This window comes from Lactuca sativa, chromosome 2 (genome assembly GCF_002870075.4).
Source record: "Lactuca sativa cultivar Salinas chromosome 2, Lsat_Salinas_v11, whole genome shotgun sequence".
Classification (NCBI taxonomy): Eukaryota; Viridiplantae; Streptophyta; class Magnoliopsida; order Asterales; family Asteraceae; genus Lactuca; species Lactuca sativa.
The window spans coordinates 212,784,028-212,811,756 of record NC_056624.2 but is presented as its reverse complement, the minus strand read 5'-3'; the positions used below and the strand labels follow the sequence as shown (position 1 = coordinate 212,811,756).

Here is a 27,729-nt window from a genome sequence, read left to right as displayed (position 1 = left end):
TGGAGGTTAAGGATGGAAGGGCCTCAAAGGAGTTAGAGCAACTGATATGTGCATAGTTAGATATATATTTCGATTAGAATTTTATTACTTTTTGGCTAATTTATTGCAATTTATGGACAAAAGGTACTTAATTATGTTTAAATTGTATTTTTAGTCTAAAAAATGAGCTCGGAAGCAAAAGGAAGCGGGAAATGCGATCGGGAACTCGGGAATTGAAGAAAGAAGAAAAAAAGAAGAAAAGAAGAAGAAAATAGTCAAAATCCTGAAGGACTCGGCGAGTTGCATCGACGACTCAACGAGTCCCCATGAATGTTCGTGAAGCAAAATACAAAGTCTTTGCCGTATACATATTCTTAAAGGGGACTCAGCGAGTAGCCCCTGTTTTCTGAATACTATAAATAGAAGCCAATTGCCGAATTAAAACCTCTCTCTGGAACACCAAGTTTAGTCGTCCTAATGGCAAACACCATTTCAAAATACTATGTAAAAATCCAAATGTTTAGAAATAGGTACACTAAAGTGTTTTACATGAAACATCTATGCTTGGTTCATACATCAAAGTTCTTACTACATAGTTACAATCTTAACAAATACATCACTAACATGATACACCTTATTAATATATTAACATACCTTATTATACATTCAAGGACATACAAAGTAGGATGTTAAAAATCACCATCATTAAGCCTCATCGTTGGAGTTGCATCTAGCTTGACAAGATATTGATAACGCCTTTTCATTCCCTATATTTTTCCTAAGAGTGGTTGGAGTTCGTGACTATCTTTTCACCAAACCAAAACTAGCGTAAGATTTGATTCTAAATTTTTTATTTTGTGTTTCTTATATGGCCTTAGGTTCTTCTATCATGCAATTTAGGGCATCAACTTTTATATCATTCAATGATATCATTTCTTCCTTATAAATCTAGTAATTTGTTAAGGGATCTGTAAAGAAACTTATTTTCCCAACATCATCATCTATTATATCATTTTAGGACAAATAGACAGATGGTTTTCATATACTTACAACAAAACCTCACTACACAATTCCTATTCTACTCTCTTACATAACACTCATCCTAATCTACTTATTAATCCACAAACAACGAAAGAATATGAACAACTAAGAACTGATAGAATATACAAACCCTAATTACTTTTCTTAGAGAACTGAGAGAGAATAGAAGAGAATAGAAGCGTAGAAAATATCTGTATGTTCCAGAATCCTCTCATCTTCCCTCTTATATCTCGGTTCAAAGATCCGAGTGTTGACCCGCGTGTTGACCCGCTGGCATTTTACTAATTTTCATTATTTACCCTGCACAATCTTAAATGACAAGTTTGGCAATAATATCAACAATATTCAACACCCCTCCTCAAACTTGACATTTTAAATTAAAGATTTATATTAATTAAAAGGATTTATTAATCCAATTTCATCAATTAAAAAATTATGTTGTGATACACTTAAGAACTTAGTTAACATATCAGCTCTTTGTTTTGAAGAAACTATTTTTTCAACTTTTAAAACACCATTTGTAATCTTTTCCCTAACAAAATGTAAATCAATTTCAAAATGCTTTGTTTTTTCATGAAACACAGGATTTAAGGCTAATTTAATAGCAGATTCACTATCATAAAAAACTGAAACAGGTAATGAACTTTTGATTCCTAAATCAAACAACAGTTTTAAAACCCAAATAATTTCACATGTAATAGAACCTAAAGCTCTGTATTCTGATTCTGTTGAAGACCTAGATACAGTAGCTTGTTTTTTACTTTTCCAGGAAATCAGTGAATTTCCAAAGTAAACCAAATATCCAGTGACTGATTTTCTTGAATTAAGACACTTAGACCAATCAGCATCTACATAACCCACTAAGTCACAACTCCCAGATTTTACAATAGAAATACCACGACCAGGACAATTTTTTAAATATCTAAGTAATCTAAAAGCAATGTTTAAATGTGACTTATGTGGTTTATGCATAAACTGACTAAGAATTTGAACACAATAAGATATATCTGGTCTTGTAATAGTCAAATATATAAGTTTTCCAACTAATTTCTGAAATTCAGTAATGTTTTCAAGTAAAGGATCACTACTAACACTACTCCTTTTAGGAACAAAATTTGCTTCCAAAGGAGTTGAAGCAGGCTTACAGCCTAACATACCAAACTCATGTAACAATTCAAGACAATATTTTCTTTGATTTAAACATATTCCTTTATTAGTATCTACTACTTCAATTCCAAGAAAGTAATTCAATTTTCCCAAATCTTTAATCAAAAACTTTGAGTTAAGAAAAGATTTAACATTTTGAACCTCAATTTCATCACTTCCTGTTAGAATAATATCATCCACATAAACCAACAATACAACAATTGAATTACTGTTTTGTTTAATAAACAAGGAGTAATCATTTATACTTTGAACAAAGCCAAAACTAAACAATTCAAAACACAACTTTTCATTCCATTTTCTAGGAGCTTGCTTTAACCCATATAAAGATTTAACCAATTTACACACTCTAGTATCACCTTTAGTATGATACCCTTGAGGCAAGCTCATATACACATCCTCAGTTAAGTCTCCATAAAGAAAAGCATTATTAATATCTAACGGGTATAAAGGCCAAGAATTATTCACAGACAAAGTAATAACTATACGAACTGTAACAATTTTTGCTACAGGAGAAAAAGTTTCCTGATAATCAACTCCTTCTCTTTGATTATAACCCTTAGCTACAAGACGAGCTTTATACCTCTCTACTTCTCCATTGGGTTTGTACTTAATCCTATAAACCCACTTACAGCCTATAGGTTTACGTTTTTTAGGAAGTTCTACAACATCCCAAGTATGATTACGATATAAAGCTTCCATTTCATTATTCATTGCTTCAACCCAATTTGAATCTACACAAGCTTCTTCAAAAGTTTTTGGTTCAACAGTTTTATTTAAATTTGAACAAAAACATTTATTTTCAGCACTAAGAACAGAATAATTCAATGTATGTTCAATTCCATATCTATGCTTTCCTTCAATTACATAATCATTAAATTTAACAGGCATTCGAGACTCTCTTCTAGATCTAGATGCCCCTATTGACTGTCCTAGAGAAGGCAACGAAGTTAAATGACTACTTTCCTCAGTTGAATCAGAATGACTTGGCATAGTCCTATCAAATGAAGGTTCAAATACCTCGCTAGTCTGGTTATTATCAGAAGTAATATTATTCAAGTTTTCACCAAGATCCTGAGCTGCATTAGAGCCATCCATTTGATGGTTAACACTCAAGTCATTAAGATCTATTAAATCATTCACATAATCAGAACTATCATAGTCATCATAGGAAAAAGGGTCTACTAAATCTTTAAAAACAAATTGATTATCAACAGTTGTTGACTTCAGTTTAAATGGAAAGACTGACTCATAAAACTTCACATCCCTGGAAACAAAAACAGAATTTGTATCAAGACTCAAAAGCTTATAACCTTTTTTCTCAGAAGAATATCCTAGCAAAACACATTTTTCAGCCCTTTCAGAAAACTTATCCAAATTATTAAGTTTGGTAGCAAAACATAAACTGCCAAAGACTCTTATGTGATCAAACACAGGCATTTTCTTAAACACTAATTCATAAGGAGACTGTCCTTTTAAAACTGAAGTTGGCATTCTGTTTATCAAAAATACTGAAGTGAGAACAGCCTCTCCCCAATATTTTATTGGAAGACCAGATTGGAAAAGCAAGGATCTAGCAACATTAAGAATATGCCTATGTTTCCTTTCAACAACCCCATTTTGCTGAGGTGTATAAACACAAGTAGTCTGATGAAGAATACCATTAAGATTAAGAAAAGTTTCCATTTTACGGTTTAAAAACTCAGTTCCATTATCAGAACGAACTATTTTGATTTTAGAATCAAACTGATTTAACAAAACATGAAAAAAAGAAGTAAAGCTATCATAAACTTCATCTTTACTTTTTAAAAAATAAACCCAAGTAGCCCTTGTGAAATCATCCACAATAGTCAAAAAAAACTTATAGCCTTCCCTAGTAGACACCCTATAGGGACCCCATACATCTAAATGAACTAGTTCTCCAAGTTTAGAAGAACTATGAACACTATGAGAAAAGGACTCACGAGTTTGTTTAGCTTTATGACAAACATCACAAGGAGGAAGAAAAGAATTATCAAAACAAAGAACATCTTTTAAAGAATTCAAGGACTGTTCTGCAGGATGACCTAATCTACTATGCCATGTAAGTTTAGAAACACAGCATTTAACAGAATTACAAGAACTACTACCTGAGGGAAAAGCATTTAGATAATACAATCCCCCAGACTCTCTACCACTCTCCACAACCTTCTTGGATTGTAAATCCTGAATTTCGCAAGAAGATTCATTAAAAACAACTTCACAATTTGTGTCTTTGCATATCTTATGAACAGAAAGAAGATTTACATTAAAACCAGAAACAGCAAAGACATCAAACAATGTTAATTTTTCAGAAAACTGTAAGTTTCCAATTTTTTCAATCTTAGCAGATGAACCATTAGGATGATTAACAAGCAGATTTAATTTGGAAACATCAACAGTGTCTTGTAATAGAGACTCAGATGAAGTCATATGTTGATTTGCACCCGAGTCAACAATCCACTTTTGATGATTAATAGTAGAATTATAAGCATTAAAGAAAGGAATACCTGCCATATTAGCACTGACTGAAGTATCCTCAGAAGTTGAGGACCTTTCATTAATAAGACTCAACAACTTATGATATTGTTCACTTGTGAAACAATATGTACCATCACTTCCAGGAACATTAGAAACAACACCAGAAGAAGAACCACTACTAGAAGGAACAGAAGAAGAATTAACAGAAAAAGTCTTATTCTGATTTCTTTGATTTTCATTAAGTGGCTTAAAATCCTTTGGATAACCTATCAGTTTATAACATCTGTCAATAAGACGACCTTTTAGACCACAGTTTTTACATTGCAGATTTTGATTTCTACTTCTATTAGAACTAGAACTCTTTTTATCATTAAATTTACTATTAAACGCTGAAGACTGAGTTTTAGACACATTAGAGACAGAGGTCAAAACTCCATTTTTTTGATGAGACTCCTCCCTAGAAACAATTGAAAATGCAGTTTTAACATTTGGAAGGGGTTCCATTAACAGAATATGACTCTTTACTTGATTAAAAGAGTCATCAAGACCACTTAAAAACTGCATTAGCTTCATAAGCTTGGAATGGTCATTATATTTAGCAGCAGCCTCACAAGTACACTCAGCAAGATTAGTAAGACCATCAAACTCTTTCCAAAGTGTATCTAGTTTATTAAAGTATTCAGATAGAGAGGAACCATCTTGTTTAAGTGCATTAATTCTTTGATGTATATTAAAAATAACAGATCCATCTGCCTTATTGTAGGTTTCAAAAAGTTCATTCCAAATGTCTACAGCAGATTCAGAATAAGCATGACCAGAATAAATTGATTCAGACAGAGACCCAAGGATCCAAGAACATATTACAGCATTAGCACGTTCCCATTTTGAGGATTTGAGTTCATCAGTAGAATCTTTTTTTATAGTTCCTTCTACAAACCCTAGCTTATTTCTAGCCTTAAGACTCCTAGTCATAGAGCTACGCCATACACGAAAGTTATCTGTCCCAGTCAACTTAAAACTCACAATTATGGTTACAGTATTGTCAGATGGATGAATATAAAGAGGATCATCGTAGTTCACGGAATCAACCTTTGAACTACTACCAGTCTCAGGAGGAGAATCAGCCATACTGACGAAAGATTAGTGCAATCAAAGAAAAGGAAACAAAAGAAAAGAATACAATCAGCCAAAATAAGAACTCCTATGATCCTTATATGTCCAGATGGTCACCACAGTATGTTGGGGCCCAAGACAAGAATCACAGAGCTAAAGTAATACAGAAAATAAAAACTCCTATGATTCTTATATGTCCAGATGGTCACCATAGTATGTTGGGGCCCAAGACAAGAATCACAGAGCTAAAGTAACACAGAAAATGAATAACAACATTTTGTGTACTCAAGATAACCAGGAAACCCACAGTTATAGCTAAGAAGAAGATAAAGAAAGGAACAAGAGAACTTCTCACAGAGCTATAAGCAGATTGGATGAACGGGTCGACTCCTGTTACTCCGTTCTCTTTAAGAAACAACGGTGATGAAATCCGTTGTTTAGAGTTATTTCAGAGAACAGGATTAATCGACCCAAGATAAACGAAGAACCGACTTATCAACCAAGGATCTCCACTTGATGATGACTGCAATCACTCAAGGATCTCCACTTGAAGATAACCCTGCAAGATTTACAAAAGAGAAACTCGCAGTACCAGAATCTCAAGAACTAATAACTAGAAGATGACTCAGATCAACTGATAATCATACAAAACATCAAAAGAACCCTAGATGTTCACAGAAGAGTTAGATTACTGAGATTTCAAAACAAAAATCTCAGTACGAACCCAACTATAACGATCTACAAGGATCTGATCACGAAAAAAAAAAAACACAAAGCGAGACAAAGAGTACCTTTGTGAAAAACAATCTTCAAGCAGAGATGAACGCCCTAACGCTCTGATACCATGTAAAGAAACTTATTTTCCCAACATCATCATCTATTATATCATTTTAGGACAAATAGACAGATGGTTTTCATATACTTACAACAAAACCTCACTACACAATTCCTATTCTACTCTCTTACATAACACTCATCCTAATCTACTTATTAATCCACAAACAACGAAAGAATATGAACAACTAAGAACTGATAGAATATACAAACCCTAATTACTTTTCTTAGAGAACTGAGAGAGAATAGAAGAGAATAGAAGCGTAGAAAATATCTGTATGTTCCAGAATCCTCTCATCTTCCCTCTTATATCTCGGTTCAAAGATCCGAGTGTTGACCCGCGTGTTGACCCGCTGGCATTTTACTAATTTTCATTATTTACCCTGCACAATCTTAAATGACAAGTTTGGCAATAATATCAACAATATTCAACAGGATCATATGTGGAAATTGCTATGAATACTTTCCATTCCTTCATGGAACTCTATCGGCCTATGTTTTATGTATGCATACCTCTTTTCTCTACCTTGAGTTAGGGGTGTTCATAACCGGGATATCCGAAATTTCGGATAGTTGATTTTTGGTATCCGATTCCGTATCCGAAATTTCGGATACAGAATCGGATACCAAATCGGATATCCGAAAATTTGAAATTTTGTTAAAATTTGAAAAACATATGAAGTTTTTAAGTTAAAAATACATAATTTGAAATTAGAAAGGAATATGAAGTAATATACGTATTTAATTAAGGGTATTATCAACATGTTTTAGTTACTAAAATTCATATCATAAGGCATATGTGACTAAAATAACAAATAATGTATAAAATAAAATCAAAATTTTCGGAGATCGGATATCCGAATTATCCAAAAAATCTGAAAAGCACTATCCAATTCCGATTCCAAAACATCGGATATTCGAAATTTCAGATATCCGATTTTTCGGATAATTCGGATTCGGAATTTCGGAATTTCGGATCGGAATTTCGGATACGGATATTTTTGAACACACCTACCTTGAGCATCATTGTAAACTTCTTCAAATCATTTTTACTTTTTTCATGGTTCTTGTATGGTTTGTGGGCCATAAAAATGTTTCACACCGGCTTGAAGCTAGGGTTGACAATTCTCGACACGACACGCGACACGACCCGCGACACGACACGAAATAAATGGGTTTGGGTTGAGTTTTTCAACCCGCCAACCTGTTTATTAAACGAGTCATATATGTGTTTCTCAAAAAATAAACGGGTTGACCCGCCAACCCGTTTATATTCTTAATAAAAAAATTATTTTATTTTTAAATGTATTTATGTATCAAGTATGAATATTTAATAAGTATTATATAATATATATATATATATATATATATATATATATATATATATATATATATATATATATATATATATATATATCATTGATTCATAGACCATTTGACTGTTTTGACATTTTGAGTCGTGGTGAATGGTCTAAGGTCGTAAGTCGTAACCTATAAGGCTAAGTCTGTAACATGTTTCTATGAATATTTATAATTTTCATTTGGATGTTTAAGACTTAAATGTCCAAAATTCGAACCCACGAACCTAAATCTGACCCACAAACCAACCAACCTATGAACCCGTATAAATAAATGGGTTGGCGGGTCATATATGGGTTTATGTTCCAAACCCGTCAACACGTGACCCGTCAACCCGTGACCTGTATATTTAAATGGGTCGTGTTTGGGTTGGCATATTTTGACCCGCCAACCCGCGACACGTCAACCCGAACACGACACGATTGTCAGGCCTACTTGAAGCCAACAAGAAGGAGCCTTACACTTTCTTACACTTTCTTCCATACATGAATTCGCATGGTGGTAAATAAATGCATGAGTGATAGCTAGGGCACAACGTGGTAAATTTCGTATATGTAAATTTATAAGCATGTGGTTCCTAAGTAATTCCATATAAGGGGGCAGTGTCTATTAAGATCAATAACCACAAACAAATTAAAAAATCTAAATTTATAGATTATTGGACTATTAATCACAACAAGTAATTAAACTAAAACTATAAACTAATGTTGTATTAAAAATGAATATTGCCACACAACCAATAGTGAAAGGACTCAAATTGATCAAAGCCATCTTTTTTTATATGGAAATTGTTTTGCTACATATAAACTACATCAAAAGTGCTTAAAATAAGATTGTCAAAATCTCAAGTCCACAACCCACATAAAAGGTGCACAAATTTGTGCACTCTAAAGTTTGAGACCAAATTATGTGTTCGAAATGAATCATTTCAGATAAAGCACGCCCATGTTTTTGGAAAAGTATATAGTCCAAAGAGTTAAGAGTTTGGAACACTTTATGCCCCATTGCAATATGTTTCTTTATAGCATCTTGAGTTCAATGAAAGAGTTGAATGAAATTACAAGTTTATTTATCATTTAATAAATTAAACTTTAACATAATGAGATGTCATATTGGTATTCAATGGATTTGGAGTTAATGGTCATTGAACTATTCAATGGAATAAATGAAAGTTTTTAATTCTTAAATATATATTATAAATAAGTTTTTTTTTCTATTGAATTTTGTAGAGTTTAATGCATTATAGAAAAAAAAAAATTGATAGCGTTGTATGGAATGTAAAAAAAAATAATACCCAAATCTATTAAACTCTATGAAGTTCAATGTATTGTGGATATCTTTAATCGTGAAGATGCTATTTCAACCGTGATGGTCAGCAAATGCCCAAAACTTGGATATTTTCCAATATTTCACAAAATCATACAAAATGTTTACAATTTTGCAACCGTTGTAAATAATTCTTTTATGGTCATAATTTTCCATGCCAAATGGACGAATAATATAATTTACTATAAATTAAGGTTTGATGGTTTTCTTATGTATATTTGAACAACGGAAGAAGAAAAAAAAATAAACAAACAAACAAACGGAAGCTTAATGATTCTTTTATTGTTTTTTAGTGATTAATAGGAGAAAAAAATATAAGCTTAATGATTCTTTTATTGTTTTTTAGTGATTAATAGGAGAAAAAAATATATATGAGAATTTAGGAAAAAACAAGAAAATGAAAAAATGAAAACTTGGACCACATATCACATTTGTTACTCGGTGTCGCAATTTACCCTACAAATTACCAACCATTACACACATACAAATAATAATAAAAAATTAAAAAAAAAATAATAAATACAAGTCTAATCCAAAAGACCCCCAACCAGACACAAACTGGACTCAGTATCCACACATGTAATATCCATTCATCAACTCGAATAAATTAAGTAACTGCTGCCTGCTGCCATGGAGATGTAACAAACGCCTTCTTCCAAACAGCACAACAATGGCGGTTTCATCACTTCCATTCTCATCGCCTACCTTATCCACAAGGGTCCGTTTCCATTTATTATTTTTCTTTTTAGTGTTTTGAATATAATTTCAATCAGTTTATTTTTGTTTTGCAGTTGAATCTACCATTGAAGCCTTCTTGTTCTTCATGTTCTTGGCCAACCATCATTGCATCCTCAAAAAATTCATCTCTTGATCAACAAAGTAAGCTTTTTATGGTTCTTTGAAATGTTTATTCTCTGTGAAACAACACTTATCGTATTATCTCTCTTTTTATAATGTATTCATCTGCCATTTTTTTTTAAACAAGTTGAGCTTTTGTGAACTGAAAATTTTAGAGTCGTTTAAGCATGAAAATTTTGTGAAACAGCATCAGGAAATTGCAAGAGAAGATCACTACTAATAGGAGTTGGAGCTTCAAGTTTATTGCCTACAAAACTTCTATTGGCTCAAGGTTTATCATTTTTCATATATACCCCAATCAATTTCATATAACTTTGTATGAAAATAAAAATGCTAAACAATGCAACTTTGGAAATGGAAATGAAAAGTTTATATAATGTATCATTCATTCTATTGTGATTCCATTCTTTTATTAGTCTTACACAGACAAAACTATTGCATTGTTGATGTTCACAGAGAAACCAGCAAACTATGATGAATTTGTTGACTTACAAGATGGTTACTCCTATTATTATCCCTCAGATTGGAGGGTGAGTTATACTATTAGCCTTGCGACCTTGATGTTTATCTTTTTCAGAAGTCGAGATATTTATGATCCAATTTTTCAGGAATTTGATTTTAGAGGACATGATTCAGCGTTCAAAGATCGATATTTGCAACTACAAAATGTGAGGCTTAGTTTCATACCAACCGATAAAACAGACATCCAGGATATGGGCCCCATCGAGAAGGTTGTAGCCAATTTGGTGAAGCATGTTTACTCCACACCAACTCAAGTCCCAGATGTATTTGATATGCAAGAGGTCTGAATCTTTTTTCTCAAATCATGACACATGTACATTATTAGTACATATGCTTATTCTAATCTATCGCCTATAAATGCAGAGGACCACAGATGGTAAAAGATATTACACGTTTGAGTACACGCTAACATCTCCAAACTTCTCCCGTGCAGCCTTTGCAACCATAGCAGTCGGCAATGGTAAGACAACACCCAACATGACATGATATAACTGAAGAGATCGTAAATTATTGTATTTGACATGCATTGAACTTAAACTCACACAAACAATGATTCGTGCAAACAGGGAGATACTACACGCTAATTGTTGGAGCAAATGAGCGAAGATGGAGAAGAGTGAGAAACCAGCTTAAAGTGGTGGCGGACTCATTCAAGGTGCTCGATATCTGATATTGAGTGATATCGTCTGTATATTTAGTTTTCCAAAGTACAATCCACAAAGCCTAATGTACTCTTAAAGCAGCATACAAGCAGTAACAGAAAAAAAAAAATTAAAATTAAAATTCAATCAATCTAAACCTCTTTATATACAGAAGGATTACAATAAATACGTTTACTTAATCCTTTGTAAGCCTCATCAAATTCGAAAAAATATACAAATGTACAAAAAAAGTCCGACCATAGAAACAGAATCACACTGACAAAAATAGAAAAGAAAAACAAAAGCAAACAAACACCTCGACACTAAATTCTATCATCAACACAAATCAATATATCATGGAGAGACAGCAAGATTCTAACCTGCCTCCGAACGAATATGCAATCTGACCTGTCCTAACAAACTACCCCAACTGTAAATGCTATATCCACCACCACCGCCGCCAACTCCCGCCACCTGCCACCACTCTTCACGTTCCATCTGTAAGCTCTTTCAGAACCGAAGACGGATGACATTACAAATAATAAATTTAACAATGTGCATGTATATATCCATATCCATTTTGTTGAATTCATCAATCACGAAGCCCACACATCTACACAAGTCTATGCTGACGAATCCCCTTTCCAAAATGCGGTTGCATTAACCGAACATACAAACCATTTTTCCCCATTAAAGAGTCGTGGGACCCTTCCTCAACAATCCTACCACCATTAAGAACCACAATGTTGTCCACATGTTTCATCATAACAGCTCTATGAGCTATCAAAATAGTGGTTTTGTTCCCCATGACTAAAGTATCAAGAGCCTCCTGAACCACACGACTCGATTCCGATTCAATTGACGAGCTCGCCTCGTCCAGTAACAAAATCGGTGCATTCTTTAAAATAACCCGGGCGATCGCGATTCTCTGCTTCTGGCCCGGGGTTAGATCCACGCCCCTCATCCCAACATGTGTGTCGTACCCGTGTGGCTGGTTGCTGATGAAATGGTGCGCGTTTGCTATTCTTGCAGCTTCTTTGATTTCGGCTTCACTCGCGTTGTGTCTCGCGTATATTATATTTTCACGAATTGTTGTTGAGAAAATGATCGGTTCTTGTTGGACTACACCAAGGTGGTTTCTCAACCATCTTACATTAAACTGTTTCAAATCGCGTCCATCCAGCATAATCTGTCCGGCAACCGGGTCGTAAAATCTCTCGATCAGTGAAATTATCGTGCTTTTTCCGGATCCCGAAACGCCAACCACCGCCACCGTCTGCCCGCCGGTCACCTTCAGACTGAAGTTACTCAGTACGAGAATCTCCGGGCGGGTCGGGTAGGAAAAGTCAACGCTTTTCAACTCGATGGATCCGTATACATTTGGTGGTTTCAAAGCTGAAGTATCGTCGGGATCAATTTTGGGTACTCTATCGATGATTTCAAATACGGATATCAAAGACTTTCTTCTTTTGAGAATGTAAGGAGCCAAGCCGAAAGGCTCCACAAGGGCAAAAGTGGCAAAAGAGAAAACCATGTACTCTTTGAGAGCGGTTGGGAGATCCATGTAATTGTTCTTCACACAGATTGCAGTGTACCAGAGAAGAAGGGCATTGCATGCGAAAAGAAGAAACTGAGAAAACCCAAAAGCAAAACCGATGGCCATGCCATGAAAGAAGCTCTGATAGAATATCTTGCGTAGTTGTAATCTGTAAAGCTCCATAACTTTGTTGCCAGCACAGAATGCTACCACAGTGTATATATTTCTGACAGCATCTTCAAGAACCAATGACGCTTTCCTGTGCATCTCCTGTATCCCCTTTGAAAATCCCGCTAACCATAGTTTCTGTAATTCAATTAACATATAAAGTATAAATATACGCGTGTTATTTTTTGATAATTTGACAAGGAAAAGATTAAGCAAAAACCTGAGCAATGGCGGATAGGGTAAGAACAGGCAATGTGGCTAATGCTACAAGTGCTAATCGCCAATGGAGAAGCATTCCGATTAATATTGCAACCATAACAGCTGCACTATCTTGTATGAGTATAGAAAGTCGGTTGCTAAAAGCTGCTCTCACAAATGTTGCATCGTTTGCTAATCGCATGGACAACGTGTCTGCACTGTTCTCTTCTTCATCAAACCATCCAACTTCATTTCGAAGCATTGCTGAAAATTATAAAAGAAACAAATTATTTATAATTCGCACTCATTAGTCAAAAACTGCTTGCTAAAAAAAGTTACTAACCAGAAAACATCATTCTCCTAACTCGTTCAGTCATTTTCTCCCCCATGATACCGAAGTAAAAGTGTTGTAAGAAGTTTGCGATTACAGTGACAACACCCATGCAGGCAATGATTAAGCACCACTTGTCAACTTCATCGTGTATTTTGTGTCTTCTGTCGTTTTCGTTACGATAATAAGCTGTAACAATTAGTGCAATGACATAAGCGAGAAGAGGGTTGAAAGAACCGAATATAGCAGCACCCGTGCTTCCTAAAACAGCATAAAGCCATTCAGCCAAACTTAATTCCACAAGTCTCCAAATTGATGGTTCTTTCTTTTTTTGTTTTTCTTTTACTGCTTGTTGTACTCTAATTGGCTTTTCAAGAGCATTATTAGGTCGACTGAAGGTTTGTGAATGTGAGCGTTCACTTTGCGGGTCAGAGGTCAACAATGGTGAAATGGGGGATTCCGGGTTTGACCCGTTTGATGGTTGTCTACGGATAGCGTGAACATCGATTTTTGGTAATTCGGGTAATCTTTTTTCAAAACTGTCTTGTCTTTTGATTGATGGTTCTTTGTTTGTTCCATCCATGGATAATCCGTTTTCTTTTTCTGCAGGGCTCGGGTTTCTTGGTGATTCATGTGACCCGTAAGCTGAATCGGGTCTTGTTCCGTGTAAGTTTGAAGCTCGTTGAAGTGATGGCGATTTTGCAAATTTTGGAGATGATGATTCTTGATAGTTATCTGTAGAATCTTTTTCGATTTGGAATGCTTGAGTCTCATTGTATGTTCTCACTGGCATCCTATAAACAAATATTCAAAGCATTGAAAATCAATCACAAAATAACAGAAGAATATTGTTAATTTGTTATTGGAGACTTGGGGTGGGAGTGGGGTCTACCTTCTTGGGAGTTTAGCTGCTTCTTCACATCTTAGAAGCTCTGCATATAACCCATCTGAGGCGATTAGTTCATCGTGGGTCCCGACCTCCATTAACTGACCATCTTCCATTACAGCTATGAAGTCAGAGTTTCTTATTAGACAAAGTCTACGAGCAATGATGATGGTTGATCGGCCTAACATAAGAAGATCAAGAGCCTCTTGAACAGATCTTTCAGCTTCAAAGTCAAGTCCACCAGTGACTTCATCAAGAAGAAGAATAGAAGGATTTGAAAGAACTGCCCTTGCAACAGAAAGTCTTATTTTCTGTTCTTCTGTTAATGATAAACCAGCCCTACCTACCTGAAAGTATACAAATGTTCTTTTAAGGAATTTTAAGTGATAGAATTACGTTTTTAGTCCTTAGACTTTAGAATTCTACCTGTGTGTCGTATCCTTTCTCTAGTGAGGTGATAAACGTATGTGCATGCGCGATTTTAGCAGCATCTTCTATTTGAAGTGTTGTGGCATCTCTACCATAAGCAATATTGTCTCTTATACTCAAGCTTAACAAAGCAGGTTCTTGAGTGACTAAGCCAATTTGACTTCTTAGCCATTCCAATTTCAGATTCTTGATATTCTCACCATCCAAAAGAACTTCACCTGAACAACAGTAGATAAAAGAAATCAAGGGTGGGGTTTTGTTATATATGCAAAAAAGATTAATATCATAATTTAGAAATTATGCAAAGTTTGATACCTAAAGTAGGATCATAGAACCGTTCCATGAGGGGTATAATACTACTTTTACCAGACCCATTTCTTCCCACAAGTGCCACTGTTTTTTTGGCAGGGACAGTTAGGTAAAATCCACTTAAGATAGGAATTTCGGGACGCGACAAGTAACTGAAATACACATTCCGGAATTCGATATTCCCTTGAACAGAAGAAAGAGTGTTTCCATCATGATCAACAGAAGAAGATGATCGGCTAATCATTTCAAAAAGCCGATATGCAGCGATTCTTCCTTGCTCAAATGAATAGAAATTGGTTGCAGCTTGATTCAGCCCACTGTGGAAACCAAATGTCAGAATGAAAGTAAGAAAAAAAGGGGGAAACAAAAAAAGATTTTCAAGAAACTTACAGGCCACTTAAAATGATAGCAAAGAGAGCAGTTACAATTTCTCCACCATGAGCATGTCTATGTGTAACCAAAAACCTTCCAACATAAAGTTGCAAAGCACAAGAGCAAATTGCAAGCCCATATGTGAAGCCAAGTCCAAGTCCTTGTACAAGACTAATCAATATACCATATCTTAAAGTAGCTTGTAGTGAAGCTGCATAGGAATATTTTGCTAAGGTTTCGTTTGTAAAAGCATACAATGTCCTAACATATGAAACAGCCTGCAAATTTCAACAAAAAAAATGTTATAATATTACAACTAACAATTTTTAAGTTAATTTTAGTTGACCAAAGGGGAAATGAAGAGACCTGTTCAGCAACACTTGCTGCTTCAGCATATGCATCTTGAATATTCTCAGCAAGTCTATGGAGAAATATATTTGATATTCCTCCTGCAGCCACAATAAAGGGTCCAGTTAATAAAGTGAGGCCTGCAATTTGCCAACAGTTGAGGAATCCAATTGCAAGGCCACTGAAGAATGTAGCCATGTTATGAATGTAATTTCCAACCTGCAACAATAAAATTAATCAGATAAATCAAGGGACTATGGACTAATCGCAATAAGAAAATAATTGTGGACCTACTTTTTCACTAAGGGCAGATTGGATAAGTAATACATCACTTAACACTTGGCTCACAATGTCTCCATTGTTTCCATAAGTATCAAAGAAACTCATATCTTGATTAAGTAGTACTTGCACGTATCTTGACCTGATAACAGCTGTCTGCCTTTCTCCCGTAAGAATCCAACATGAAACCTCTGAATGCAAAAGTAATTAGAAACAACAGCTGATAATGAGAATCATTTAAGTAAAAGTGAAAGAGAAATGGAACTATCTGATTAGAATTTAGAGTATTTACCTATCCAACCAGCAGCAAAAACACCACCAGCAATATAAACAAGGGTGAGGGCAAGCTGCAAATATTGTGAAAGAATGTCATTTGTGGCAAAAAAAAAAAAAAAGAATCCAATTGTGTCATAAATATATGAATTAACTAATTCTTTAACTATGCTTTTCTTCTTCTCTTCTATCTAAAATCTAAATTGTATCCATTTACTATCAACCCCTCCTCATCATTCACAAAATAACTAATATGAAAGCTTAAATTCTCTTCTACCACTAAGCAAAGGTTGCCATATGCTAGCCTCTAGGATGCACTGCTAAACACCATTCCCTAGCTTTCAATATACCTAGATCTTGAACTTCAAATGCACCATTAACTACCTAATTCTACAGAATGTAAAGATACTATTAGCAAATAACATCTAATCTACTTTTTGTTATAGTCCACATTGTCTTTAATCCCCAATATAAAGCTTTCCATGACTAAAATAACCAGTGGTACTATCAATCTCCTAAGAGAACCATCATAGACAAATCATGACAGTATTACCTTCTAATACTACATTCCTACAATGAATATAAAACTAAAGTTTATGGTAATTCCGTATGGATTTCTTATCTATAACAATATCAGTTTGTAAGGAGGTAGTAGCTTGATGATCCCTTCACCATGCATATTTGATCACTAAACCTCATAAAAGCCACATTAAACTTCTCTCATTCTAAAAAAAATAACATTATTGGCATCACTAGTTACTCAATTTTCCCTGGAGAAGTCAATTACTTACTGCTTCAGAATATATTTCTTAATGCTGAACCAAAATGAGCACTAAAAATGACATGGTGCTACTTTTTCCATTATCATTTGCCGTTTTTAATGACAGCTTACCATCATGACAACCACTATTAGAGGTCACAAGATTTTTAGGAAGTTTAGAAGAAGAACTTCTTCTATGTTATTTTACTTCTTTACTATTGTGAGAATAAAACGGATTACAAATTAAAAAACAGCAGCAACAGCAGAATCAGTACTTCTAAGTTATAACTCAGGTATAAAAACTAGCCAAGTAAAATGGTTAATAACTTTCAAATTAAAATCAACTTGCCTCTTTGAACCTATCAAAAAGCAAATCCGGGTTCTCCTCGCCGTGACCTAACAACTGAACAATTTTGGCAAAGTAATGCAAGTAAACAACCAGTGCTGTCCCATGCGCCGCCGCAGCAATCGATCCAACCACCATAAGCACCCAATCTAACCTATCAGCACACACAAACAGCTTGGAGAACGGTACAGCAGCTGGAGGCGGCTCGATCTCCTCTGACTCCTCCATTTCCTCTTCAGCTTCAACAGGTAAAGCATCGTTACTTATGTCCATGTAAGGCGACGGTGACTCTGGCGGCTCTGAGACCTCCGATACCGGCGTTAAAGGCTGTATGTGTGGTGGGGACCACCCAAACAACCCTCTCGATATCATCATCTTGTTGAATTTTCACAAACCCTCGAACCAAAACCCAAAATTAAAACTCTCTCAAAACCCTAAAAATAACCATCAAAATGAAAATTGAGATGAAATCGATGAGCCGAATTGTGAAGAGATTATTCGGCTACTGAAATTGTGATGAAGATTTACACTTTCCTTCTCTCCAACTTTCTCTCGCACACACGATTTGGGGTGTGTGAAAGAAAGCATAAAAGAGAGAATCGGCGTCGTCCGATTTCGTGACTCGGTCAAATAAGGCGTGAAAGGAGAGAGAGTTGACTCGGGAACCGAAGTTTCTTTTGGGTTTTTTCTGTTAGTTGTACACCTTCGTACGTCGTCGTTTGTTTTAGTATGAAAATTGGATGTGTCCAAAAATGACCTCTAAGTTTGGGATCTCTTACATATTGGTCAATGTCACTTTATTACACCAAGAAATGACAATTTATTGATTGTAAGTTTGGGGCCTCTAAGCTTTGAGTTTTTTAACATCTATAAAACCACATAAGGTATGATAATTTTTTTGTCTTCTTACTCCATGACATAGTTAAGCTGGCTCGATGTGACAAGATAACATATCTATATTTGAGTATATCATTGGCTACATCAGGTTTTATCTAAGAGAAATCAAATATATTTTTATTTTTTCTTTCTATTGTGTGCATATATATTTAAGATTTTGATACTTATCGTACTTAATAAAATTAATAAATTTTTTATTACTTTTATCATCATCTAAAAATGATATGACGATGGGTATGAATAAAAAAATAGGAAAATATTTAATTTTTCTTTATTTAATTGTAGTTTTACTCATATATGGTGTCTTTTTTGCTAAGTAATTAATTTCTGAATCTACAAACTATTCAATACATATTTACCAGCCACGTGATATTTTTTTTTTGCGGTCAATATGATATGATTTGGTTTGTATTACTGGAAATAAATCTTTGAGGTTTGAATAAATTTATATCTTATGTCAATTTGCACATTCATATAATATATCTAAATTTAAAAAATTTAAGTTACATGAAAATGTTTATATAAGTTACTTTACTTGGTCCTTTGATGATGTCAAAAGGTGGTGGCGTGGTGTATGTGTTTCCTTTATAAAATTGCTTATGCAATACAAGTAAATTATTTTGAATCCAACCTCATCTATTGTGACAAACAAAATGTGAGAAATGATTAAATCAGAAGGGTTCTTTTAGGCAAAATAAAAAAAAATAAAACAAGTGCCAATTAATTAAAAAATATTCATTTTATCAAATGTCTACTTCTTCATCATAATAACATTAGGTATCTAATAAATCACTCGGTTGAGTGGGTTGACCTACATTAGGTTTCTTGTAGAAACAGAGATTATTTCGTTGCAAGTTGTTTTCAGATATGTATATTTTTGTTAGGAATAACAACTCATAAAAACAAAAAACACATTTGCACCAATAAATACAAGGTTTGAATGGTGAATGATTGAAAGTGGAGGGCGTATAATGCAACTTTTTATTTTGTAGTGAAAAGAGGTTCGTGAAGGCAGTTTTGGTGATCCCAGTCCTCGAGGACAGCTGTCCGGTGAACAGTGGGCGACGGAATTAGCAAAAAGCGGTGTAGGTAACAGGGAAGTTTTCCCGTATTTTTGGTTTTAAATTTAATTATGTTCAAAAATAATAATTAAAAAAGGTGGGGGCATGATGATTGAAGGCTGCCAGTCCATTTTATCTGTTGCATTTGCTCTTTTATGGAACTTTTATTTGATGACATATCATTCATCCCCTATTAAAAAAAAAAAACCCCATAATTTCTATTTTTCTTTTATTTTCATCCACATCTTTGCAAAAGTTTTAATACTAGCTTTTTTAATTTAGTATTCTGATTTTAATACACTAATATATTAAGAATTACCCGTTCAAAAACAAATTTGATTGATTTACCATCAAATAAAATATTGATTAACAAAATTCAGAATGTGTTTTTTTAGTAACCGGATTTTTCAATTGATTAAAAACGTAGAACATAATGTAGCTAAACATTTTATTATGAAATTATAATTTCTTAGATGATAAAAGGGAGGTACCTTCACATATAATTTATTTATTATTTTATAAGCAAAAGGGATAATGATTTTTGAAAAGAAATGATTTTTTAATATGGAATGTATAATTTTTATATTGAAGCCATTCATACCACGCATATCTCTATATATCTCTATTCTCTCACGTTCTCAATTTTCTAAACAACTTCTTAATTTATTTACAATATTTTTGTAATTTATTTTTATAATCCCACACAAAATTGCAACCACTTGGACCCAATTAATTATTCAACTTTAATGATATTTTACTTATTAATGTTATATATGTATCTATATATTTATAAACACTGGATATGCTTTTTAACTAAAAAGCTAACATTTTGATGTACATGCATTTAATAATCATTGACATTAGAATAAACAATTTAGCCAAAATTATTGATTTGTTTTCATCATTAAGATTCATCTATCATGTTTACCAAGTTGTTCTGTAATTTTATTAACCTAAAAAGTAGTCAAAATCAATAATACTATAGCTAAGTAAACAATTAAATAAAAATCGTATTAGATTAAATACACGCAACCATTAAATATTAATTTTTTTAGTTGTACAAGTGGTAATTGTAATCCCGAATATTTAACTTAAGTGTGAGTTGTAGTTTTGTAAGCATTCGATTCTATATGTCGGGAGCGACAACTTTTGTTGGGAATGCACAAAAGGATCCTTGTGGTATGGTTGCTTTGAGACGAGATCAATAATTTGCTTTCTTGGGATATAGACAGATTAGGTGCTAGCTGGTGGTTTCAGACAATCAGGAAAGGAAAGCGAGAGCAACAACTTTTGTTGTCTCTGATGTATCCCAACTAGGAAAATGATGGATTTTGTATTTATGAACGATTTTTGCGATGAATTGACTGTTGGGGTTTACAGACGAGAAGTGTAGTAATCCATTTGTTTCTAGATAGGAAGTTGGTGTTTTTGCTTATGCATCTGCATGAAATTCTTATTAATGATGGATTAGTTTCGAGTTTTTGTTATGTTTTGTATGTGTTACTTTATCCTACATATTGTAGGATATTAGAACCATACATAAATTGCATAAACTTTCCCAATCTATTACATCAAAACATAATGTAAAACTTGTTGGTCACATGTTGCATATGGGCTAAAATCGGGACAAAGCTAAAATACAATATCACCCATAAATAGAAGGGTTATTGTCACTGTAGCCCAACAATGTTTAGTATATTTGTTTAAAAGGTCCCTCGTGACTTTTTTTTGCCTTTTAGGGGTACGAACTTATGTTTTACCGTTTTAAAAGGTACCTTTACCCGTTTTAGAAGGTAACCCTACCTTGTCATCTGCCAACTAAGTTGGTGAGTCAACACAGACTCGCTACTGATTTGACTCGATGCCACATGTGCAATGATTAATGATCATGTATTAATGACCGTCATTTATTTCCACCAACACCCCTAAACAACCTGTTTCATCACCATCACCATGATACCACTGCTTTTTAAGATCAGATCAAGAATAAATTGCAGTTGGACTTCAATAAGAATCAATTAGTTGAGAAGCTCCAAAGATTGAAAAAGAAGTGCCAAAATGTTCTCAGTAACATCAGTTCTGACAAAGAATATGTCTTCAAGAGCGCCCATATCACTTTTGAGATATCATCTAAGATATGGAGCTCTGAAGTTGCTCTCGTATCCACTCCTGCAACTACAGATGTTGCCAGATTCGAAGACTTGGAACCCAAATACATACCCGTTTATCAATACCTCACATAGCTTGACTAGCAATTTACAAAAATACCCTTCATTTCTATCATCTACTACAGGAAGCGGGTGTTACGGGGACCAGTTTCTTCACAGGTCCTCATCTGGGTCAAAAGAAGTATTTGATTATCGAAACTGCAAAAAGATTGATGATGGGTCCCAAAAGAAAATTAAAGGTTCAAACTTTATGGATTTAACAAATACTACTACTAAGGGTATGGGCTTGAATACTATTCAGATTTTGTCTGATAATGAAGACGATTCAAGAAAATGCGATCAAACTGTGTTTCCATGGCTTAAATCTGAACAGGGTATCTTTAAAAATGGTGATGTAGCAAAGGAGAAAGATAATAAAAAGTCATTAGGGTTTTCAGTTTTTGGGAACTTTTGTAAAAATGATGCTTCTTCTTATGTTTCGACCTCTGCATCAATTAAAAAAGAGGGATCAACATTAATGTAGATTGGGGTGATGTGATTGATGAGAAACATATTGACGGGGAAAAACAGATGCAAGAATCAAGAATTTCAAGAATCATTTTGATTTGAATTCGTCTGTGACAGAAGATGATGATATGTTAGTTATAGTTACAACAGATTGAAGGAGTTTGCTCGATGGATTGCAAGAAGAAATGAACTCCCAAATGGAGATATGATGAATGATGATGTAGATGGTGTTCTTCAATCTGTCAAGCCAATTTACCAGGTGGATATCCATATATTTAACATGTTTCAAGTTAACCAATTATTCAGGTCAATCAATTACACCTATGTGGCAACCGACTTGGACTATTTTTAATATACGTGGCATTTTACAACTAATGATTAAGAAGGGGTTAACCTGGTGACCCCTTCACATTTTTTATAATGACCTTTTAAAACGGTAAAGTACAAGTTCGTACCCCTAAAAGGTAAAAAAAAAAGTCACGGGAGACCTTTTAAACCAATATACTAAACATTGTTGTGCTATAATGACAATAACCCTAAATAGAATGGCAAGGTAACTAATTAATGTTTGAGAAATTTGCTACGTACTCCAATAGAAGATCCTAAAGCCACCCCTGCAATAGAGCCTACATCATTAAGCGCCCCAATACAAATTCGTCTCTCATTCATCACCTCACACATAAATATGGAGCATACAAGTTGGTGATGTCGAAGATGTTTGAGGTCAAAGGAGAACTATAGACCAAGCTTATTATTGTTTGCGCATTTGAAAAACTACATTAAGCTTGTTGTATCTGAAGGTTTTTTGTCATGTAACAGATTGACTAAAAAGGAAACACACGCATTAGAAACGGGTTATTGTCACTCGAGAAAATGACTAGATGTATGGTATCTTATTCTCTTTATTCCATTTAATTAAATTTTCATCTATAGAAAGGTGGTTTTAAAGTAGCTCAATGGACCCAAATTCATTGGAAATCTAACCATATGGGTGATGCAGCTCACCTCCCTCAACTTGTATCATCAATTGTATCTTTCACATCCACATCACCTAAATTTTATTTTAACCCAAAAACAGATTTCCAATAACATACATTTCTTCAACCACAAAACTAGTCTCAACTAAAAGCTCAAGATTGAATGAAACTAATAAGATCAAAGGAAAGAAAGTAACAAGGAAATCAACATAACAAAATAACTCCAACCATAAAAGTATGATCCATTAACAAAATTGAATCCAGAATTAAAAGCAAACAAAAATAAATTTAGTTCACCTATTCAAGACAATAAAACTAACAATAGAGTTGATACGACAATCACCTTTTTGACTTTAAAACAACTTACTTAGATGATTCCAATCTTGTTTGCAACATCCAAGGCATCATAATCTGGAGTTAACCGAACATATGCCTTCTTTGTTCCATCAGGTCTGTGTTTCAACAAACAAACATTAAAAATATGCAAAACCAAGCGTTTAAAAATTTGTTTCATTTAAAAAAAAAAAATACCTGATCAAGGTGTTGACTTTCTTGGTCTGGATGTCATACATCTTCTTGACTGCATCTTTGATTTTCTTCTTGTCAGCACGGATGTCAACAATGAAGACAAGGGTATTATTGTCTTCAATTTTCTTCATTGCAGATTCTGTGGTCAAAGGGTATTTCAAGATCTGGTAGTGGTCTAATTTGTTTCTTGGTGGAGCACTGATGCGTGGGTACTTGGGATTTCTGTCTGTCTTTAGCGTCCTTGGGCGGTGAAAGGTAACCTTGGTTCTGATCTTCTTGGCTTTCTTTTTGAATGTTGAGCCAGTCTTTACAGCCTTGGCTGTCTTCAAAGCTTGTGACTTTGCATCACCTTTCTTTGTTGCATCACCTGTGAATAAGATATCCACACATCAGCTAATTTGCAAACTTATTGCTGTATAACTAAAATTTATTGTGTAGAAAACGTAACATTCGGTGTATACAATATGGAATTTACAGTTTCATGTAATGAGAAGTTCCAATTCAGACAAAAACAGTAACTGATTTTTAAATATGAAGTAACCAGCTTTGACCTATATCTAAAACAAGGGGAAATTATCATTACCACTATTGCTATAAATCTAAGTTTGTTTCCAAAAATCTACAGGTCTTGTAGCTTAACAATGCCGTATTAACAGCAAAGAAAGCTTTAACGGAAAATGTGTTTGCTAGAGGTGAATCTATGGATGTTGATATACCAGATAAGCGTTAACTACAGTAAACCTTTGTTCCGATTTTCATTACTCAAAAACTAAACTTATCGACAAAAACATAAAATGGAATAAAAAAAAAAGCTAACACGAACCTTTAGGCGCCATTGCTAACAGAAGCTACTCCAATAAGCTATCAACTGAAAATCAGAGAAACGGATAGGTTAGGCCTAGAAAAATATGATGATGAAAAGCAAACAAAATAGAAGACAGATCTGGATGTCATTAACATTGAGACTCCGGATGTAATTTAGAACCCTAGAAACCAAATCGAAACGAGAAACAGAAGGAGCAAACGCATACCCTGCAAAACGGTGACGAACAGAGTTACGCGCGGCAGCAACTAGGGTTTTGGTTTATGATGAGATGAGATTTATAGTAAACGAAAAGAATGTCATATAAATGGGCCAAACATTTTCCATATGTCTTCTTTCATAATTCATATAGCGCTAAGCCCAACTATCTAGCCCAATAAACCCTTGCTATTTTTTCTCCTTTTTATGGTTTTTTAGCTTGTTCTTTTTCTTTCCTTTTTAAAAATATCTGATGATATATTATAATATAATAAATAATAGTTACTTCTAATATAAAAAATAATGCACAAATGCTTTTAAGCAGTAACATAGTCAAAACATATAAAAGAGGCGAAAAAAGGATCATTAAGATTAAAATCTGAGATGTATTGGATGATAATTTTTCCACAAATTTTGCGAGGTGGTCTGCATGATTTATTTATTTTATTTTTAAATTTTAAGAAAGTACTTTTCAACTATTTAAGTGAAGTAAATTTATTATTGTGTAAAACAACTACCAAGTGAAATGTATTTGACAAAAATCATTTTGCACAATTGGTGATTATTGAATGATAATTGCTAAAAAAATGTTCAATTGGTGATATTATAACACGGATTTGTCATATTTTAGTAATTTCCCCCATGAAAGTTATACATTAGCAATCATGTACTTAGGACAAACATTACATCAAATTTACTTGGTAACTTTTTTGCTAAACATTGAACGAGTAGAAAATGACATTAACTAAACAGCACATATTAACTGCATAACAAATAACTGTCATACAAAACCCAACACATGGTAAAACTAAACCACAAACTCTTATAATACCTAAATAAAAAAAAATAAAAAATAAAAAAATCTATCCCCACTAACAAAGAACAAAATCAAGACTTTGTATATGAACCACTCTTTTCCAAAAATGACTTCTGTAAATATATATTTATTAAATAAACACAAGCTTAGCGCGTCCCTCCTCTATTTCTTCTAGAAGAGACCACAGTCCAGCCATCAGCATCAACCATTGGTGTGGGTCCCCTCCCTGGTTCACCAACAGTCAAATGGTCAACTCCATCTTCCATATCCATTGGCTCATCCCCTGAACTTGAGCCTGAATCAGATTCATCATCATCATCATCATCATCATCATCACCAGTCACAACCTAACATATTACAAGAGCAAATGAGATACATAACGAAAAACAGATTTAAATAATCAGATAACTTATGAAATATTTTGAAAAAAGGGAAGAGTAATGATAAAACGAACAAAAGAGTACCTGCATGGGATGATTAGCAGTTTGAGAAGCAGATTGCCTTAGTCTTTCGATTGAGGCAAAATTACCTTCCAAACATTCTTCATGTATGATCATTAGATTCTCTGATATCTAATTACAAGAAAAAAAAATAGAAATATGATAAGAGGAAAATTGCTAAATAACTGTTAAAGAGGCCTGAAAAAGATTGTTAAAAGGATGTTCTTTCTTGCCTACAGTTTTTTCAACCATCAAAATATAACATCAATGAAAAAGAAATGGAAAAAAAAAAAAAAAAGGATTACCTCCTCAATGCTACCATCATCGATCTCTGTATTAAGAGAGAGCATAAAATCATCAAGTAAATTCTCCAAATCATCTACATATAATGCCTCTGAAAACAGACGAAAGAAAGTATGTTAAATGAACATTGAATCACCTCTAACAAAAAAACAGGTGACCTCACTGACTTTGTATTAGATAAAGCTTAATTAAGGAAATAGAAACCAATTAATCCTCAAGAAATTACCAAATGTGAATAATTCAGAATAATACCAATTACATACATCAGAACAGAAGTAAATTTTGAAGCAAAACAGAAATGTAGTAGATACCAGCAGGTCTGATTAGCCAGTGATAGATATCAAGTGCAAGTTGTTGGGCTTTCTGTCGAGTGTCACGTCCACCCCATTCGTTCTGAATAGCCATCTGAAGTGCACTCCATCGACCAAGAAGCAGATCGATACCTTCTCGAAGCTCATTAACAGCCTCAGCTGTGAGATGAGCAGGCACCACCATTGCAAATTCCCCTACAAAACCCCAACCGCCGTTATGCTCCTGATATTTTCAAGTAAAATCCGTATTCGAATTAAAAGAAAACGAAGGAATTATAGCACGAAATAGCTTGAACTACCATAAAACAATTTATTCCTCGAGAAATAAATGCAATGTTTTGAAATTTTAGCTAGAATATACGAACAAATTAGACAAAATAGATGATGATTTACCGATCACTAGCAAGCGGATATTAAGTTCTTCACTAGAGGAATGATGCAGGAAGAAGATGGCACCAGCGGCAGCTATGGCGTTTGTAGCGAAAGGGGGGTTTTCAAGAATTATTTTGTAAAGGGAAATAAAAAGCAGGCGTAACCAAAGTCCAAAGGGGAAAAGAAAGAAGCACCGAGCGAGCCCGTTGGCAGTTTAGCCCAATATACTAAATTAGATGGTCCCGGACGGTTTTTTTTTTTTTTTTTTTTTTTAAGGGATAATGATTTAAAAAGGTAATCTATTATTTGTTTTGTATATATTTAGTCACTGACTTATTTTTTTGTCTATATTTTTCATTGAACTTGTTAAACCATTTAAAAAGCATCCTTATAACCTGTAATAGTAGGTTTAGCCGGTTTCCGGTATATTTGACTGCTCCGGTCATATTCTCCGGTGAACATGATTTTACTGTCGAACTCGAGTTTGTTCTCTCCTTATGTCTCTTTGTTAGACCTAAACAAATTTTGAACATAAACTCATGTGGGTGTTCAATTTAGAAACTGAAGAACACAAACCCATAAATCAATTCTTCATCTTCATCTTCTTGTGTTCAAACTCAAGAACACACATCACAATTTCTCACTTAAAAAGCGATTTTTGAAATGTGTGTGTATGTTAGATCAGAACACAAACCAATATCTTCAAAAATCAAACATGAAATTGCTTATGGGGTATTAACACAAATCATATATAT

At 34.0% G+C, this 27,729-nt stretch overlaps 4 protein-coding genes across 5 annotated transcripts; 1 reads left to right on the top strand and 3 right to left on the bottom strand.

Annotated features, from left to right (window-relative positions):
* The first annotated feature begins 9,857 nt into the window (after positions 1-9,857).
* LOC111912249 (photosynthetic NDH subunit of lumenal location 1, chloroplastic) lies at positions 9,858-11,483 on the top strand. The gene is made up of 7 exons (XM_023907971.3): positions 9,858-10,033; positions 10,107-10,194; positions 10,361-10,444; positions 10,630-10,703; positions 10,782-10,976; positions 11,059-11,155; positions 11,262-11,483. The coding sequence occupies exons 1-7, from the start codon at positions 9,986-9,988 to the stop codon at positions 11,363-11,365; spliced, it is 690 nt and encodes a 229-aa protein (XP_023763739.1). The 5' UTR covers positions 9,858-9,985; the 3' UTR covers positions 11,366-11,483.
* Positions 11,479-18,251, bottom strand: LOC111912248 (ABC transporter B family member 6). Its single transcript, XM_023907970.3, has 11 exons — positions 17,576-18,251; positions 16,486-16,540; positions 16,209-16,384; positions 15,933-16,133; positions 15,585-15,844; positions 15,201-15,511; positions 14,883-15,103; positions 14,463-14,803; positions 13,583-14,364; positions 13,262-13,503; positions 11,479-13,179 (listed from the first exon to the last, which is right to left on the bottom strand). Exons 1-11 carry the CDS (start codon positions 17,945-17,947, stop codon positions 11,950-11,952), a joined length of 4,191 nt encoding a protein of 1,396 aa, XP_023763738.1. The 5' UTR covers positions 17,948-18,251; the 3' UTR covers positions 11,479-11,949.
* A 5,135-nt stretch (positions 18,252-23,386) lies between these two features.
* On the bottom strand, positions 23,387-24,858 carry LOC111912247 (60S ribosomal protein L23A). The gene is made up of 4 exons (XM_023907969.3): positions 24,742-24,858; positions 24,534-24,578; positions 23,714-24,077; positions 23,387-23,634 (listed from the first exon to the last, which is right to left on the bottom strand). The coding sequence occupies exons 2-4, from the start codon at positions 24,544-24,546 to the stop codon at positions 23,550-23,552; spliced, it is 462 nt and encodes a 153-aa protein (XP_023763737.1). The 5' UTR covers positions 24,547-24,578; positions 24,742-24,858; the 3' UTR covers positions 23,387-23,549.
* A 614-nt stretch (positions 24,859-25,472) lies between these two features.
* Positions 25,473-27,153, bottom strand: LOC111912246 (pre-rRNA-processing protein TSR2). Of its 2 annotated transcripts, none has more exons than XM_023907967.3 (5): positions 26,996-27,153; positions 26,603-26,797; positions 26,294-26,382; positions 26,013-26,120; positions 25,473-25,895 (listed from the first exon to the last, which is right to left on the bottom strand). In XM_023907967.3, exons 2-5 carry the CDS (start codon positions 26,784-26,786, stop codon positions 25,695-25,697), a joined length of 582 nt encoding a protein of 193 aa, XP_023763735.1. In that variant the 5' UTR covers positions 26,787-26,797; positions 26,996-27,153; the 3' UTR covers positions 25,473-25,694. The 2 variants fall into 2 exon arrangements, with proteins under 2 accessions (XP_023763735.1, XP_023763736.1); XM_023907968.3 differs by having other exon boundaries at positions 26,603-26,825; positions 26,996-27,149.
* Positions 27,154-27,729: the final 576 nt, after the last annotated feature.

Excerpts from the sequence above, each read along its gene's own strand:
- LOC111912249 (XM_023907971.3), top strand. The coding sequence starts at position 9,986 with ATGGCGGTTTCATCACTTCCATTCTCATCGCCTACCTTATCCACAAGG. Across the intron at positions 10,034-10,106 it reads CGCCTACCTTATCCACAAGG|TTGAATCTACCATTGAAGCC; the intron begins GTCCGTTTCCAT and ends TTTGTTTTGCAG. Across the intron at positions 10,445-10,629 it reads AAAACTTCTATTGGCTCAAG|AGAAACCAGCAAACTATGAT; the intron begins GTTTATCATTTT and ends TGATGTTCACAG.
- LOC111912248 (XM_023907970.3), bottom strand. The coding sequence starts at position 17,947 with ATGATGATATCGAGAGGGTTGTTTGGGTGGTCCCCACCACACATACAG. Across the intron at positions 15,845-15,932 it reads CAGCAAGTGTTGCTGAACAG|GCTGTTTCATATGTTAGGAC; the intron begins GTCTCTTCATTT and ends TGAAATTTGCAG. Across the intron at positions 14,804-14,882 it reads AGAAAGGATACGACACACAG|GTAGGTAGGGCTGGTTTATC; the intron begins GTAGAATTCTAA and ends GTATACTTTCAG.
- LOC111912247 (XM_023907969.3), bottom strand. Across the intron at positions 23,635-23,713 it reads AAAGTCAACACCTTGATCAG|ACCTGATGGAACAAAGAAGG; the intron begins GTATTTTTTTTT and ends GTTGAAACACAG.
- LOC111912246 (XM_023907967.3), bottom strand. The coding sequence starts at position 26,786 with ATGGTGGTGCCTGCTCATCTCACAGCTGAGGCTGTTAATGAGCTTCGA. Across the intron at positions 26,383-26,602 it reads CTGGCTAATCAGACCTGCTG|AGGCATTATATGTAGATGAT; the intron begins GTATCTACTACA and ends GTCTGTTTTCAG. Across the intron at positions 25,896-26,012 it reads CTGCTAATCATCCCATGCAG|GTTGTGACTGGTGATGATGA; the intron begins GTACTCTTTTGT and ends GTAATATGTTAG.